General features: G+C 48.6%; 1 protein-coding gene across 8 annotated transcripts in view; it reads right to left on the bottom strand.

The window, feature by feature from the left end:
• Positions 1 to 6403, bottom strand: part of SEC14L1 (SEC14 like lipid binding 1) — a 62067-nt gene extending 55664 nt beyond the window's left edge. Inside the window, exons 1-3 of one of the 8 annotated variants that reach the window (XM_033091816.1) lie at positions 6225 to 6403; positions 4925 to 5029; positions 4105 to 4197 (exon numbers count right to left, since the gene is read on the bottom strand). In XM_033091816.1, coding sequence (XP_032947707.1) covers positions 4105 to 4167 — 63 coding nt within the window. In that variant the 5' untranslated portion in view covers positions 4168 to 4197; positions 4925 to 5029; positions 6225 to 6403. The remainder of the gene's footprint in view (positions 1 to 4104; positions 4198 to 4924; positions 5030 to 6224) is intronic. The other 7 variants (XM_033091819.1, XM_033091823.1, XM_033091815.1 and 4 more) reach the window with 7 other exon arrangements.
• Positions 6404 to 17985: the final 11582 nt, after the last annotated feature.

Raw genomic sequence — 17985 nt, 5'->3', positions numbered from 1 at the left:
CTGGTCTCTCCCTCCAAAGAGAAGAGGGCTTAGGCTGGAACGATGATGGCAAGTGCTGGGAGAGAAAGGGACAGAACTGTGTGACCTCAAGGCGCAATCTAAAGGTTGTGTCTGCTAGGAATACAGATGGTGAAGGGGCTTCTGGGAGAAGAACAGTGCTAAGAGAACAGGGAAACTGGGGGGGGAGTGGTTGGGTTAAGAGAACCGTGTAACCAATTTGTGATGATAAAAAACCCAAGTAGAAATGGGCCTACATGAGCGGCCGGCATCTGGCAAGAGCTGCTGTGAGTGGCCGACCGACTGCCTCAGCCGGGGGGAGGGCAAGGCTCATAACACCAGCAGGGGCCAGGGAGCTGGGTCCTGCACAACTAGACTGAGAAACAAGGGCTTGAACCGGAGTGGGGGGGAGGCAAGAGGAGGGGGGATAAAAAAGAAAAAAGAAATGGGCCTGGACAAGGGTATGACTTGGGGATGTTTACAGAAGGTTGTGGTGCCTCTTCTATCACGTGTTCCAACCAGTCCAAACGACAGCTGTCCTCAGGCGAGAAAGGATCAGAGATCAGTGCCCCATCACTTGCGACTGTCACCAGAGACCTGTCTGTTTCGGAGGCAGACTCTCAGGTTTTCCTCTCACACATTCCCAGGCACAGCACCCGGACCATCTCCCCCCAGGGGCTCTCCCACTCGGCACTTCTATCTGATTCTCCATCTCCTTTATTTTGTCTTTCTATCATTTGTTAAGGGGCCATTCACATCGGGAGGGGGAAAGCTGCACTTGAAAATGTTTAAGTTTTCCAATTTGTGTTTTACCTTAGAAATTTCAAAATGAAACGCTCTAAGCCAAGCACCCAGAATCACGCCTCCCACGCGAAGCTCCTCCCTGTGGGGTCACATCCCAGGCCGAGTGAGACCACAGATCCTTCCACACAATCGACTGGAATGTCCTTCACTGATTAAAGTCTCCTCCCTACAAGTCAGGCGGAGTGGCCCCAGGGAATGCTTTTGGCCTGGACCAGAAAGACATTTTCAAGGACAAGACTCTCCATAAAACATTCCAGGATGTACACGTTATTGGCGGGGGCCATGGTATGATACAAAGAAAGACTCAGCTCTCGAGGGCTCACTGTGTCTGCTTGACCTTCTCTGAGTCTCAGAGTCCTTGCCCTCCAAAGGGCACTGAGCTAGGTGACTTCTCAACTCACCAAAGCTGTAACATTCTTTTCCTGGGCTAACATCTAACAAAAGAATGCCCCTAAAAGGCCACAAATGCCCACTGAAAACCTCCATTTCAATTTTGCTTGTTTACCATTTTTTAATTCAAATGAATTAATGAGAACATTAACAGGATTTCTTAATGCTAAGCATAATGACCCCAAAACACATGATAATTTTTCAGGCAATCAATCAAAATCGAATGACCGTATTTGATACCCACAGTGCACCCATTTACACTAGGCACTTTCTACCTAAACAATTTTCTGGCAACATAGTCTCAGTTAAAACAATCAAGGGCATTAAGTGTCCTGAGAGGCCTTTTCTCCAAGTCTTTCTCCTCCTTCACGGGACTCCTGGAAATCGGGACTCAGACACACCTATGAATCCCACAGGCTGCCACCACCTGCCAAACTCTCGTTGAGGGTCACATGTGCGAAGCTATCTATAGTTCTGTTCTCCCTTGAACTGTTTATCTCTTTCCTCACTCTGAATGAACTAAGAAGAGCACTTTCAAAGTAACTCTGTTATACTGTTTTTCCTCATGAAAAAAATAAAGGTAAATTAAATACAGAGAATTTTATGTCATACAATTAACAATTAGTCAGAAAAGTGGCAAATGACACCACACAAAAATCACTATTAAAGACTTAACAAACATTCTAGTTTCTAATTCCAGAAGGAAAAAGGCTGAACATACTTCATTTTCAGATTAAATATTTTCTAACAACTCAAAAGACTACTACTACTGCCTTGAAACAAAAGCAATTTAAAAATGAGTTAATTTTAAAAGAATGGGGGCAGTTGAAGTTGAATTTCAAATTCTTCTGTAAATCCATGCATAAAATTGTCAGGGCAAACTTTACCACTTTGAAAATAGTAAAGTAAGAAAAATAAGGAAGTTGAACTGTAGACAATCAAAATACCTCTTTATAAAATCTAGTGTTTGCAGAAGAGACCATCCTTTGCCTCCAATTATCAGGCTTGAACCAAGCTTTTAAAATTGTAGTTAACATTTTGGAAAACATAATGTGATGGTCATGGTACCTTCCCCCGGGACCCCCATGCTCCCCACCCCCATCCCACCCCCACACTCGCTTGCTGCCTTTCTGCCTCCACTACCAGGCAAATAATTCACAAGCTGGCCAGGGGAAAGACGACCAGATTAAGTCTCTCTAGAATCTGAACCACGAAATGTGACAAGAATTGGTCACTTAAAAACTGCAAGAATGCAAGCAACAAGAAGTGCCACAAAGTGGAAATGCGGCCAGAGGGGTTCTGACCAAAGAGAAGAGTACGTGAGCTGATGTCACAGGGGAGGGAAAACCAGGAGTGAGCAAAGCAGCTGCTTGCTGGTGGGAGAGAGAGGCTCCAGCCTGTGGAGGGAGACGGAGGCCCACGGGGTGCAGGCCCCCAGCACTGCCAGGAACACCCCCCCTCCCGTGCAGGTTCTGGGAGCTCAGCCCATCCCAGCTGCATTCCTGGATTTCTGCACCATTTCTATCACACCGCATGTGTTCCGACTAACAGCACTCCTTCTCAAGCTCGCGGGAGTGGATCCTTGCTCTGCATGCCCCGAAGCCAAACCAGCACACACAAGCCGCAAACAGGAAACCAGCCTTTCGATAAGCCATTCACGTAGAATACTGAACAGTCCTAGTATTTAAGGGAAACACAGAACTAAAAAACAACAAAGACAAAAACACCTCGCACCTGACAGAGAAGGGGCACAAGGGACCGTTCTGAGGGGGCGGATGGAAAGGTTCCGCAGGTTGATGGGAGGTGTGGGTCACTCTTTTGTCAAAAGTGACCAAACTGTACCCCGACCATGTGACCATTTTACTGTGTGTAAATTATACCTCAATTTAAAAAACAAACTCCCTCAATCTAAATTGTTCCCTTGAGAGGCCTAGAGTTTTTGTTTTGTTTTTCAAAACCAGATTGATCACAAGCACTGCAGAGCAGAAGCCAGATGCAAACACACCTGAGTTTCAATTCCTATGTAGACCAGAAACAGGTAACTTGCATCCACAGTGTTCAAAGTCAACAGTAGCGGCTACGTTTGAGAAGGGGGGCGGGAGAAGGGACCGAAAGGGGCGTAGTGGGACTTCTTCCTGGGCTGGTTTGTTCCAGTTCCCAATCATGGTTCAGTGTGACATTTTCACTACGGTGTATTCGCGACGAGCCATTTCCTGTGTGTGTATTATACCTTAACAGCAACACTAAAGGGAAGGGAGGGGACAGAATACCCTGTAGTAAAGTACAAGTGACTGGAAATGGGTTTGTTTCCTCTTGCATCTCCTGAAATGCTTCTTTTCAGCCAAACACTTCAGGTAAATAACGACCATGACTGTCATTAAGAATGTATTTACCTCATTCGTGGAATTCTAATAGGACTCGTGACTTTGACACTGGGGGAAGAAACTCATTCAACAGCCATGAGAACGTGTACATTGAGCTCCATCCTACAGCGCTCAGGTCTACGTGAAGCGAGCTCACCCGCAATCAGAGAACCCTTCCAAATGAGCGGCCGAGGGAAGAAGCCCCTCTCCACCTCCTTTTTCTACTTTAACAAACAGCACAACGCGGAGGAAGAAGTATTTAGTCAGAAACCCACTTCTGTGTTTTCAGAGGGAGAATTAACTCAAATACATTCATTACCCTGAAGTGCATTTTTTAAAAATGAAGTGCAGGTTTTGATTTTCAGAGACTTAAGAGTTTAAAAACATTTCGCAAAATCTAGATACGATTCATAAGCGTAAAAAAACAGCGTAAGTGCAAATGAAGCAATGGAGACAATAAAAGAAACATCAGTTTACAGATCATCAAATCCGAACACTTAAAAAACATAGGAAGCAAAAGAGTAAACGGAAATGTTCAGTAAGTACTTACAGCCATAATTAATTCAAAGGGGTGTTTATACACCCTCACTGGTGACTGGTATTTCTGCACCATGATTGTGATATAATAGCAATCCTCTCACACCTGCAAAATACAAACATGTGATAAATAACCCTGATGTGGAAAAAACTAAGTCTGATTTACACATCATACTATAGTCCAAGGGTAGAAAGGAACCAATAGGTCGTAATCCTATGCACACAAAAATCAAACGATGACACTTAACTGGGCAAAGGACAGTAGTAAGGCAGGGAAAGAAGGTGAAGAAAGGGCTGACCTGAGTTAAGAGTCCTTTCCAGCAATGAAATGATTTGATTATTCTGATAACAGATGCAATTAGTTCTTGAATCACTTTCTCTTCAACAACTTCTCTTAGAAGCCAAATTCAAATGGTGCCACTTTAAGATATTTATTTTGGGGGCACACAAAAATTAAGAAGTGGAAAAAAATACTATTGTATCTCAAATTATGGAATACTCCTCAAAAGCCAGCTTCCAAGGAAACTTGTCAATGCCCACTTTCTAACTGTGCAGACCACGATTTCAGAGGCCTGTCTTCAAACAGCAGAGAGACTTAGAACTCTGGCCAGAGGCTACACTGACGTTTCCAGTCTCAAAGAGCTGTAATATTCCTAAGTAAAGCTGTAATATTCCTAAGTAATCAATTAAATGCTGGCACCTACTTCACATGTCAAGGAATTCACACTCCCATCCCAGCCTATGTGGCTTTTCTGAAAACACTTTTATTTGGAGTCCCCTGTGGGACTTCCCTATTTAAAAATGAGGAAGAAAAATAAATTCAAAGAGCCTACCTGTCCTGCAGAGGATAATCATTAAGAATGTTATTTTATGCTGAGTATGGTGAGAGATCACTCAAAAGTACAAAATGGAATATCCTCTAGGAGCCCAAAGTCTAGCTGTTAAAAAAAAAAATTACGAAAATAGATTTTATTTCAGAAGATTCCTATCTATAGGATAACATTTAAACAGGTCTGAACTGTCTCTGGCATGTTTGCTTAGCATCCCTCTCTGAAGGAACAGGATATGGTAGAAAACAGCACTGTGTGACAGTCTGAAAAAAGCTAAATAACGCTGGGTGACCTCAAGCAAGTCACTTGACTTCGCTGGGACTCAGTTTCACCTCTGTAAAATGAGGTTTGGGGTGAGATAATCTTGAAAGACTTCCAGCTCTAGAATCATAAGACAGCCAAACTCCTGAGTTCTCCACCACACTCAAATGGAAGCCTCATTAATCTTGATTCTGGGGCTGGCAGGTCCTGGTGCGCTGGGACCACATTCTATTTAGTTTTGCAAACCTGACAAGGCTGGTGCACAGTAGGAATTCAATAGTCTTTTTAAAAAATTTAATCGGGAAAATTATTTTAGGGTATCTCCCCGATAAGGGGGAGGGTGATTATGGAGTATAAAAAGCGGTGGGTGGGGGGGGGGTAAAAAAGCAGAACGCTCGTTTAAGGCACTGTAACATCCGTTCAGGATTCCACAGCCCGGCAGAACCCAAACTGACTACGCTAAAGAACCTGCTAATTCACGAGCTTCTGAACTCCTGCCAGTTCCCAGCTTCGGATGCTCTGGTCCAAAAAAATGTCCTACGTGGGAATCAGGAGTTACAACGGCCAAGTGGCATCCTGGCCCAGGGCAGCCTCTATTGCATGACAATTGGTCCTTAAAAATTAGCCACCGGCCAAACCCAGTGAATCCATCCCGAGCAGGATCGAGGAGCGGCCGGGCCCTCGGATCGGTCAGGAGGTCCCGCGCAGCGGCTCCAGCCGCCCCCCAGCCCCGGCCGACCCGGGAAGGTGCGCAGATGGGCTCGACCCCAAACTCGGCTGCCCGCAAGAAGGGGTCCGGGAGTGGGAAGACCGGCGGGGTGGGGGTGGGGAGGGGGCGACCAGTGCTGTGGAAGCGGCGAGGGGGGCGGCGGGCCCGGGACGGGAAAAGGGCCGACTTGGGGCTCCAGGCCGAGGGACCGAAGGGAACCGAGGGGGCCGGGAAAGGCGGGCCGGCCGTGGAGGCGGCCGCGAGAGCCCCGCGCCGCCAGGAGGAACCGGGCCGGGGGCGCGCTCGGAGCCCGCCGCGGCGACGCGCGCCTACCTCTGTCAGAAGGACTCGGCCTGGGACGCGGGGCGGCGGGGGTCGCTCATGCCGGCGGCTCCGCGGTGCCGTCGCCGAGCCACTGCCGGTGGCCGCAGCTCCACCACCGGTTCCGGGGAGTGGGCCGGGGGGGGGCGGGAGCGGGAGGGGCACGGCGAGGCTCCAGTGGTTGTTACGGGTGACGGAGAGGGCGGGGCCAGGCAGCCGGAAGCGGCACGCGTGCGCGAACGCGGCCGAGGGGGCGGAGGCGGGCGCGAGGATGGTTGCTAGGGAGGGGGAAGGGTGACCAGCGGGGGCCAGGCCGAGCTGCGCAGGCGCCAACTCCGGGATTATGGGCGTAGGAGGAGCTCAGAACGGGGGTCGGCGCTTAAGTGCGGCTGGTCCTCGCTAAAGGCCGCCGGCCGCGCCTGGTGGTTTGCGTCGCGGGGCGGGGACATGGTGAGGGGCGGGGCGAGACGCACAGTGGGCTGCGCGCGAGGGCCGAAAGTAGTTCTGCGGAATCGGACGGGGGAAGTCTGCAGGCTCCGAATAGCCGGGGCCTGCCTGCTGGGCCGCTTGCCCCGAGGCCCTGCCCCCAATCTGATCCGCGCTGGAGGTCGCCCTGTGCTTCCTCATTTCTTGTTGACTACTCAGAAGTAGCAGGCTTCTTCTGCAGTGCCCTGACCACATTCTAGCCGAGTAATGCCGATGAGGCAAACGCCAGGGCTGGGGAGGAGGTGGGTGGGACCCAGCAGCGTCCTGTCAACAAGTCCCGACTGTGGGCTGAAACCAAGACAGAAGTGAGGGTCTGGGGATGAGAGCTGCAGTTCAGCAAGAGAGTCGCGGTTCCAGCTCCAATTGCAAACACAAGTATGATACACACAGACATGTGGGGTCCTTAAGAGGAGCTAGAGAGGGACACACCACGCACTTCCACCCACACAACAAAGCTGGTTTTATAACCAACGTACAATTTCTCCATCAATGTCACTGTTGTTCCGTCCCCATTAGTCACCTGGGTGGCTGTACATCTGATGCTGCCACTGCGCAGAATATTTTTGGAACTGTTTTGGAATTTCCTTCAGGGCCAGTTTACCAGTCTCACAAGAAAACCATTCATTACTTGATCACACCTTTTCAACTCAAACCATCATTTTCCAACTTGATCACCCACACTGTTCACTGGACACAACTCAGACTGGCTTTTGCCTGTGTGTAATACCACAACCACTTTCAAAAGATGCTTTGAGAAAGGCACAACCCAGGAATGATGAGCCTACCGATAGGAGTAAACAGTAGCACCTATGAAATGGTCTTGCCGAAAATTGACCTGATCTGATAAGCCTCTAGACATAACTCCCAATGTACAAGAAAGAGAGAGCAAAGGAACGTGCCAAATGATACCATGGAGAAACAGCCAGCCAAGTATGGACCGTGGGAAACTACGTGACAAACATATTCCTTATCAAATTCCAAAGGAAAAAAGAGGGTAAGGAACCACCTATAGATTAAGAGATTGAGACATTCATTGAGCCATACACTTATGATTTGTATGCTTTCTTCTATGCATACTTCAATTAAAAATTTAAAAAAAGACCTGAGATAATCAACTAACTGCAATATATGAACTATTTCCATCTTGATTTTAACAAATAAAATAGCAAAAAATGAGATTCATCAAACAGTAAAATTTAAACACTGAACACATGATGACATTAAGAAATTATTAATTTTTTAGGTGGAATAATGGTATTTTGGCTAATATTTTTAAAGAAGCTTTATCTGACGTCAGGATGCGTTATCAACAGCCCAGTTATACCTGGGCACTGACACTGGCCTGTCACCTCTTCCCCATCACTATTACTGGTCCTTCGGGCCACATCTTCTCCACTGCTCTTAGTGCAATATTAGGAGTCATCTCAAGGAAAGCGTGGGAAGTTGGTGACACCAAGAGGATTGGGGGTACAGATTAAGGGGAGGGTCAAAGCAGAAAAGACATTAGGAGACAAGTGAGTCTTAACTAAAATTTCAGCCTGCAGAGCCCAACCTCTTCCCCACAAGAGCAAAAGAAGCAGGAGGTAAGTCTGAATGATGTCTCTGAAGGTTACTAAGCGTCAAGGCCAGTTAAGTATCTAGGCTGTGGCACACACTTCTAGAAGTGGCACATACTTCTTCTTCTCTGGTGGCCCCATCCACCCTGGCATTTGTATTTCACAGTTTGTTCAGTCAGGGACGACTTTTTCATTTGGTGATAAAGGATAAAAAACAGCCTTGCAGGGCATGACAGATTCTCCTGACATGGGCCACCTGGCAAAGTCTCCAGCATGGAAAAGTACGGAAGATGTAGGTTACCCAGAGGCACAATTTCCTAATTGAGCTCTGGCAGTCATCCTGTGGCCTTGAGCTCCTCCAATTGCATCATTCCCAACCTGGGAAAACTTCAGGCTAAGAAGAAGCCAAGTCTGCAAAAGTTATCATCCAGCCTTAGATGTTTCTAAAATATTTCATTTCTATCAGGAGAGGCAAAGCTCCCCATATCTTAATTAGTTTCTCTGCCTACAAGTCTTCCCTCTTCCAGGCCACTTTTCACGCTGCTGGCAGAATTCTTTCTAACACACAAACACAAACTCACTCCTTCACTCCAAAACTACACTGATGACAGAAATAAAGGTAAGCTTCAAAGCCTGCCACCTGAGGTCTTCTACAAATCTTGTTCCCAGCTTTCCTTTGTCCAGTATGATTTTATTTTCATGTCCACTTTATCTGTTCACTTATTCATCTCAGCAAACTCAGCAAACATTTATTAACTCAGCAAACATTTATTCAGTCCCTGAATTTATTCAGACACCATAGTAAACACAGCATGGGAAGATGCACTACATAGAAGCAGCTTTTCCTTCGGGTGCTCGGCCGACTGCACAGGGCAGGGAACAGTGAAAACGCAGCCTGCCGCGTTCTGTGGCACACCCCTCTCCCGCAAAGCTTTTCCTTCACCTCCTTTTTCTATATGCCTGTGCACCTGGTACCTCCATCATAGGATATACTTCCTCAAATGAGATTGTAAAAGAATCAGGTCTGTCTCTCCTCGAATTGAGAGTTGCTTGGGTCCTAGGACCATATTTCCTCATCTTCTTCTACCTGTCATAGCACTTGGCACTTTGCAGAATCCTATTAAATACTGAATATTCCCCGGGTTGTTTGCGTTGAAGTGATGAGCCCTACTAAGAGTAGGCCTTTATGCTGAGTGATGGAACACGTCTCTCCATCCCATAGACTGAGCTGAAGCATCCTTGGGGGTGATGCTCTAACGCCGTTCTGTCCCCCGTGTCACCAAGCTAGGACGTGGAGTCTAGGGAAGCAGCCCAGATTAAGCCGAGATGTGCTGCAGTGTGCCCTGGGAAGCACAGCGCTCGTCTGATGAGATCTAGGACGACCAAGGGTGACCTGAGGCCTTTCCGCTTCCGGCTCAGAAATAAAAATAGCCAACCCAGTCACACTTCTTTTTGGTTTGTTTCACAAAATAGAGTCCTCGCTTCTCCTACAATGAGGCAGCTGCGTGGCGGTTTCCTAGGCCAGATCCGGACTTGGGTTAGCAAGTCAGCAATTTGTTCCCAGGCTGCTCCACTGCCAGTCACACAAGCTGGAGGTGGGGTTGACCTGCAGAAGGAATGAAGTGCTAACAAGGGACAGACTGAAGGGCACACAACCAGGGGGCGCTGGGTGAGGAATAAGAAGCAGAGAGCACTAAATCCAATTGGTTAAGCAATTCCCCCAACGGTAAACATGGAAGAGAAAGTCCTCCTTCGCCTTCAGTTCTGTGGACAGAGCCTGGACCACACGGTGAGGAGACAGATGGTCCCCCACTTTCTCCTTGACATGCGTGAAAGGGACATGCCTCTGACCCTGAAATCTGTCTCCCCAAATGCTTTCGACCATGGGGGGAGTGTTTCAGTTCAAGTCCCTATTTGGGGTGCATCCCACAGCCAGTCATCCTACAGCTCTGCCTCCAGAATGTTTTGTGACCACCTTCTGAGACTCAGAAATCTGCTCATTTCACACCTGGCTGAAAACTCCCCCTCTCACCCCTTCCCACCTTGGCAGGGCCTGTATGCCTCGTTGAGCCGTCTCAGTATCCTGAAGCAGCTTTTAAGATTTTTCTCTTCCAAAAGAAAAATAAGATTTGTTTTAAATTGGATATTGCTGAGATTTGGTGTCAGAAAACGTATCTCACAGGGCTGTTACGCTTAGACAGGAACGTGTGTGTGAAAACACTTTGTGAATGGTTAGGCTCTGTGTAAATGCTTCCCACAGCCAAGCACCCTACAGCTCGGCCTCCGGAATGTTCCGTAAGCATAGGTCATTATTATCATGCCTTCCCCTCTGCTTGGTTACTGGCATCATCCTCTATTTATTTAGATAAGTTCTTCCTCATCTTAAATTTCCTCTAAACAGAAAAAGAATATCAAGAGTGTTGATCAAAAGACCAGTCCTCATTTGAATAGTTGTCAGCACAGCCCCACTGAAACAATATGGGGGTCTTTCTTGGTGAACCACCTTCTATAACTACAAGCTCCATAGGCTTTGAAGGGGGTCAGGGAACGCACACAGAGCTGGTCACCTTGCTTAGCTGGGCACAAAGTCTCTGCCACCCTCTAAGTTCAGAACGCTCACTCGATGAAAATGCTCAACTGTGAGAGCATAACTGATCCTAAAAGGGACGGAGCCTGCCAGCCCTGCCGCCCCGGGTGGCCTCTGTCAGGTACTGGGCTTGTGCCAAGGCATGACCCACAGCTGCCTCCAGGACTTCAGCGGGGGTTCTACGGCTCCCCAGAATTTGCAACCCCTCTGATGCAAAACTGAGAGCCTGCACGACCTTCCTCCGTACCCCCAGGGACACAAGGCACACCTTTGAACTTGACACATAGGCTCAGGAAGGACCGATGCTGGCACTGGCATTTTGGTTTCCTGGGGCTGTCATAAACTGGAGAGCTTAAGACGAGAGAAAGTTATTCTCTCACAATTCTGGAGGCCAGAGGTTCTGGAGGTGAAATCAAGGTGGAGACAGAGCCACGCTCCCGCCTGAGGCTCTAGGGAAGGATCCTACCTGCCTCTTCCAGCTTCTGGAGGTTCCAGGCGTCCCCCATCTCAGGACTGCAGCACCCTAGTCTCTGCACCTGCTTTCTCTGCATGTCTCTGAATGTCAAACCTCTTTCTCTTTTCTCTATAAGGACACCAGTCATTGGATTTAAATGACTAAATCCACCATGATCTCAACTTAATTACATCTGTAAAGGGCTTAGCTACTGGGGGTCAGGACCTGGACACATGTTTAAGGGTCACCATTCCACCCTTTACAGCTGGTTAGAAAACAAGCTCTCATTGGAGGGAGGGGGGCACAGTCCTGCTCGCTCGCTTTCACTGGCATCCACTGTTCCATGAAGTAGAGAATAAGGTGCCTACGACCCCAGGGTGGGCCCCCTGATCCCTGAGGGGACGCGCTCTTGCCTGACACCCCCCACACACAACCACTGTGGCCTCTAAGGAAACTGAGGCCAAAGGAAGGACAAGGCAGGCCTGCTGTCCACTTTGCAGGCCCCAGGCTCTGAGGATAAGGACGTGGCTATCATTGGTGGCCAAGAGCGGCCTCTGTGTTGGGCTAGCCTTGCTCAAAGGTTCGTCATGTGCTCCTGGAAAGGAGCTCCACTCAGGGACCTGCTCATGCACAGAGGGCTTCTCTGGGGACCAGTCCTGGCAAGCTCAGGGGAGACTTCCAGGAACCCCTGTGATGCTGGCCACCCAGAAAAACCGAGGCACAAAGAGTCCTGGTTATTTAATCACTACAGAGAATTCAGGACTTGGAGCCAGTTGACATGCCTCTCTCCCCATATGACACCTAAATATGGTACCCTATTTAATTTAGTTACAGTTAAAAACAGCTCCCTCTGTTACACACCAACTGACACTAGGCACTTGACATGCGTCACCACTGATCCCCCTAGGAGCCCATTTTACAGATGGGGACACCAAGGTATACACAGGGTAAGTAACTTCCAGGGCAGAGAACCTGAACCTAATGCTGTTTGACTCGTGTTCATGCAGGTGTTTCTATTTCATTAACTTCTCTCTGCTTAACTCACAGTTTTTCTGCTTGTTTGTTCTTTCTTCTAGTTCATCAGTTTCAAGACTTTGTCCAGGTGTCATGGTGAAAAGCCCATCACCCATAAGCACACAAAGCATGCAGATGCCCAGGTGATATCCAACTGGCCATGTGTTAACTGCTGATCAATGTAGGTGCTGTGCATTCTCGGACATCCTGCTGAGCGGACAAACCAAGAACATATCTTACTTTAAAATATTTCCATATGGCCCCTGTGAAAAGGTTCAATTGGCTTGACTCATAAATTCTTTAAATAGCAAGTAGCAATAACCTGTATGACTTTTTAATGGTCCATTTATTCTTCCACCCATTTATTGTTCTGAGATTTAGAATAATGGAGCTCCTGAGTGCCAAGCACATGACATAATGGAGAAGGAGGAAAAGCCTGCAACTTCGAAAGCTAGGGATTCAGTTCAAGTTTTAGAATGCTGAATTAAAGATACACTTAACTTGGTGCAAATAGTAAAGTGGCTTTTTTTTTCTTTCTTTTTCTCTTCTTTTTCTTTCAATCCACTTATGCTTATGTCCTAGCAGCAGAGACTGCTAAGTCAATTGGATCTCAATACGAAGTAAAGCTTATTCTCTGATGCAAGACACTGAACCCACTGTCTTAATCTCTGCGTCCCTTGCTTCAAACAGTTAAGCGACTGTACGGCAAGCTGAAAGGAACCAATGATTTCCCAGCAGCTGGTTCAAACTTGCTAAAAGGAAATGAGAAAGTTTATGGACTCAGGAAAACCCAAGGTGCCTCCAAGTGGTTTCTCTTCCCTCCTGCTTCAGATTTGCAATGCTGGGATCCAAGTCCCCTCGAAGACCATTTCATTTATCTTGGCCAAGTCCTTAAATGTTTACGTCTGCATCAAATAATGTCTAATAAAAGCTTAGCACTCTTCACGGCTAAGGACAGGACTGAATTTGGAGCCATGACAGCTTAAGAAAGGACCTCATTTAGCTGCAACAGAGAGCCCCGGTCAGTGGTCTGGCTCCTGTGACCCATGTGACAGGCGCACCTGAAGAAGCTTGGGCCCCATGGCTGCCAGGTGAGACCTGTTAGATTCCTGATGTCCCCAGAGATAAAACTATATCGAAGAAGAAACAGGACAGGGTTTTGTTCCTGCTGGGGCCATGATTGTTTTCCATGAGGAGCAGGAAGTTTTCATAAATGGAGGGGACCCGTCAACACAGCTCCTGTCAGAAACTTCAACTGCGATTCTCACCACAAGAAGGGTCATTTTTACATTTAAAATAACATCGACATAATTTCAAAAATGGTGCAATCGATGCCACAGCAGACTGTCTGCACAGCATCCATTTCCCTACATCTCCCTTGCGAAGGCCCGATTTTGTTCAGCACGCACCCCCTCCACACGCCGAAGCCAAGGGGAAGCTGGCCCCTGCCCCAGCTCCCACAGGCAGGCCAGGTGAGTCTAAGGCACCCCTTCTCCCAGGGGCTGATTTAGGAGTGAGCACGAGACCCGCAGGGAAGTGGGCCAGGGTTTCTAGAAGGGTTCCTGCACTCTGAAAAATGAGACACTGAAAAAGGAGGTGCCATTTCTGTGTCTGGACGCTGTTGTGTCCGCTCTGATTCCTGGGACTGTGACAGCTGTGGGGTACCCACGAGGGGAACCAGGATTCGATAGGTGGGGGTGCTGGGGCCACAGAGAGGAGAGGTGCAAGAAGCAGAGTGGGTCTTCGGTGTCACCTCTGTCCCCGACATGCCTGGGGCCTCCTTCTTTGCTGGACTTTCTGCCATGTGAACTCATCAACGTCCTCATTGTGTACCCAGTTTGAGGAAGTACTTTCTGTTCCTTGTAGCTAAAAGCAACCTGAGCACAGGCTCATTTTCGAAACATGTTTAAATGCAGAAACGCATAAAGAAGAAAATGAAAATCACCTATCATCCCATTATCCGATAACCACAATTTGTGTTTTGTTGCTTTCCCGTTCTTCTTAAACCACTGATTTGGGGGTGACCGGTTAGCTCAGCTGGTTAGAGTGTGGTGCTGATAACACCAAGGCTGCCAGTTCCCCTGCACTGAACCGTGTGAGCTGACGCCTCCTTAAAAAAAAAAAAAAAAAAAAAAAAAAAAAGAACAGCTTAAACCACTGATTTGGTGGTATTAATTGTGATATATAATTACATAAGTAATACACTTGTTTTTCGTAAAACATGTAAGTAGCACATTTGTTGCATACACAGAGTAAATGGCTCCTGTGATTCTGTCCCCTCAGTGGTGGCCTCGGTGAAACTGGTCACCTATTTGGGGAATTCTCCCACTGCATCAGTGTTTTCTCACATATAGCCTGTTTCTGACTGACTGAACGGCCACGTAGCGATCCAAGACCATAAATAGGTAACTGTGGTAGACTTCGACCAGCTGACCGTCTGGCTCTGTGGAGGAGAAGCTGGGCGGAATGGGGTGGGGCCGTCTGTGTGGCCTTGGGCCCACCCCTTAACCACTCTGACCCTATTTCCTCATCTGTGAAATGGGAATGAAATGGCTAACAGAGTTGTGGTTAAGTGTTATGGATAAAGCACGTGGTACGGCCTCGATAAACAGTAATCATTATTCAAAGTGTTTGCCAACTTCTCGTATCTCTTTCTGGACTCTTCTACCACTTCCTGAACGACTGTTTTCCCCGCCCCCTGCCGTCCCTGCTCCATCTGCATTAGCCAGGGGGTTTTTAGTTGCAGACAACAGGATCCAATCCAGCTAGTTCAAGCCAAAGGGGGTTTATGAAGGGGCAGAGAGCTCACAGAATTGTTGGGAGGGCCGGAAGGGAGATGCAGGCCTTAGGCTGGCGTCCAGGGGCTGGAACTGAAGCCTGGCTCAGAGAGGGAGCCGCCACCTCACCAGGATTAGGAAGCTGCCAAGTCAGGATGTTGCTTTCTTGGCTGCTGTCTCAGAACCAAGCTCGCTCTGCCATCCACCATGCCAACCAAACGATGCCCCACTCCCTGCCCTGTCTCCACAGAAGTCAGTTCTGAGTCAGTCTCCTGCAGGAGCCTGGGGTTGTTGAATCTAAATCACACATCTGAACCCCAGCAGGTTTTCTGTTTCTACGTTGGAAAGGGGATACCTACAATCTGGAAATCTGACTACAGTCAGAATGTGGAGAGAAGGTTTGAAACCTCCGGGGCAGCCTCAGGCTATGGGTGAGGAGTAGGCCACAATGCATGCCCAGAAATCATGTCCCTCTGTCCTTGTCTGACAGAGACACACACTCGTCAAATCCCTAGCTGAGCTCAGAAGTGAGAGGCACAGCGAGGTGACCAGTGATCCATTTCTGGGGCACGTTTCGTGTGTCTTTCTCAGCTCACTTTTAAGAAGGTGCAGTGGGATGGCGTTCGGGCCACACTGCCAGAAAATGTGGCCTATGGAACATTTTAAGGGGGAGGAGCCTGAGAAATCGGCAGAAGCAGGACCTTCCCCCCTCCTCCCCGAAACAGGTCACAAAACCCTTCCTATACCCAGAGGAAAGGGGCATCCTCACCCTTTTCTCCAAAGACAGAAGGTCACCAGGAAGAATTCAAACAGGCCTCGCTCAGGTCCGCGCAGTTTACTCCACTTGCCCCCTGCGCTCTGACCTCTCAGAGTCCTCCGCGACTGCCCACTCTTCAAACCCAGCACAAAACACTCAGGCTCAACTGTTTCCGCGGGTCTTCGTTTCCTAACGAAGGCTCCCGTGTCACATAAAACTTACATTCAGTAAATCTGTATGTTTTTCTCCTGTTAAGCTGTCCTTGTCAGTTTAATTTTCAGGCCCAGCCAGGGACGCTAAGAGAGTCAAGGAAAACCTTTTCCTCCCCATGCTTGTCGACTCTAATCTCCAAGGGGTGAAATAAATCTCAGGCAGCATAACCAACGAGCTGAAATTGTTTTCCGTACAATAAAGGAACATATTGTTAGGCAGGGCAAGTGCAGCAAGGCTCAGGGCAGCCTGGAGAAGTCCCCAAGCTCAGATTCCTGAAGTTGCCTCTGCTTTTCTAAGCTGGGATCTGAAGGTATCTGGACAGGCCCTGCTTTTCCAACTAGTCAGAGCCTTTGCACCAGGGTGAGGGAGCAGAAGGTGTGAGCACAGGTTGGTGTGTGTGATCCGGAGATCACACACGTAATAGAAGCATCAACTGCTGGAGTGTAAGAGCCCTTCCCGACAAGCCAGACTGCGGCCCTCTGCCTCTGGATGAAGACGTTACTAATTACTTGTGATGGCAGATGACGGTTCCATACACTCGCATGGAACACTTACTAGAATAATATTCTATAAGAATACAGATAAAAGAAATGTTGCCTGTTGCCCTGCCACACAGCTGGCATCCTTGACAACGTCCCATTCTGCTCTCTCCCAGGGACACTGCTCTATTCTGAGCTTTTCCTCGAGCTACTGCAGTGATTTGAGACTCAGCCTTTCAGGTCCTGGACGAAGCTGTTATTTGTTCCAGGGTAAGATTGGAAGCCTGGGACTCACCCAGGACCCCTCAGGAATGCGGGCCTAGTGACCTGCTAGACGGTGTGTTCCTTTCCCAGTCGCTGTGTGCAAAGGCTCACTTGCCTGGAGGTTAAGCTGGCTCTTGGGACCTACTCAGGAAACAGCAAAGCCAGGGCTGCTGGCATCTTGCTGGAGGTGGTGGGGTGCTTACTGGAAGGTACTAGTTCCTTCTTTCCTGTTCTAAGCCCTCTGGGAGTACCCTGCCAGTCAAAGCTGTGCTCCCTGCATAGGAGGCGATGCTAATGGCAGCTAAGTATAGCCGGCAGCTTCTCGGAGTGCCGCTTGCGTGCGTGCCTGCACGCACAGTGGAACAATTACAGGAAGGAGGCCTCCGCGCTGCATAATTATAACCTTGACCTAGGAAAGCGTGATCTTCCCTGGCTGGGGCCAGGGCTGTCCTTAGGTTAAATGGCATTCCTGGACCGGCAGCTGGAAATGCTATCCTTTGTTACCTTTGGACCTGGTGGCGCCCAGACTGTATTACATAACAGAAAAGTGTCCATTGTCACTTGGAATGTGTGGGGCTCAAAGGACAGTCACCCACAGGGGTGAGATTAATAGGCCGGCCTCCATTCAGTGATCACACTCCTCTCCTGCTGCACCCTTATAATTAGCGTGACAGGCATGCCAGTTGGCCCCAGACGGTTTCGGGTGATGCCTATTGAGTCAAGGTAATTATTAATAACGCCCCCTTTCACTCTCAGAGGTGACCTGGTTGGGTGAAAAATGTTAGGATCGCTGGTTTGAATCCTTGAGGACCAGGTGAGAGACAAAGCCCTGCAGGAGTGGCCCCCGCCGAGAGCGTGCTTAGGGAAAAGGGCTTTAGGCTGAAAAACAAACAGGGAGAAGCCACTTTTCCAAGCCCTGCTCAGAGCCGTCTGCTATACCCACCGTCAAGGGTTCTGAGCAGCCAGACACCCAGCTGCTGGCATGCTGGGTTGACCAGCCCGAGCCAGGTAGACCTGGTGGCCTACTTAAGATGCCCAGACTGGAAAAATCAAATTATTTCTGCATCTAGTTGACCCTGAAGCTGACCCAGATGAAATGCTCGCCTTGCTGCTGGCCTCCAAACCTCAGGCCTTCTGGCGAAGGTTCAAGAGAACTTCAGTGCCAGCCGTGTGCAGGGGGCTTGGC

Source organism: Rhinolophus ferrumequinum, chromosome 21 (assembly GCF_004115265.2).
Source record: "Rhinolophus ferrumequinum isolate MPI-CBG mRhiFer1 chromosome 21, mRhiFer1_v1.p, whole genome shotgun sequence".
Lineage (NCBI taxonomy): Eukaryota > Metazoa > Chordata > Mammalia > Chiroptera > Rhinolophidae > Rhinolophus > Rhinolophus ferrumequinum.
Note: the sequence above shows the minus strand (reverse complement) of the source record. Positions and strands in the feature narration are given on the sequence as shown.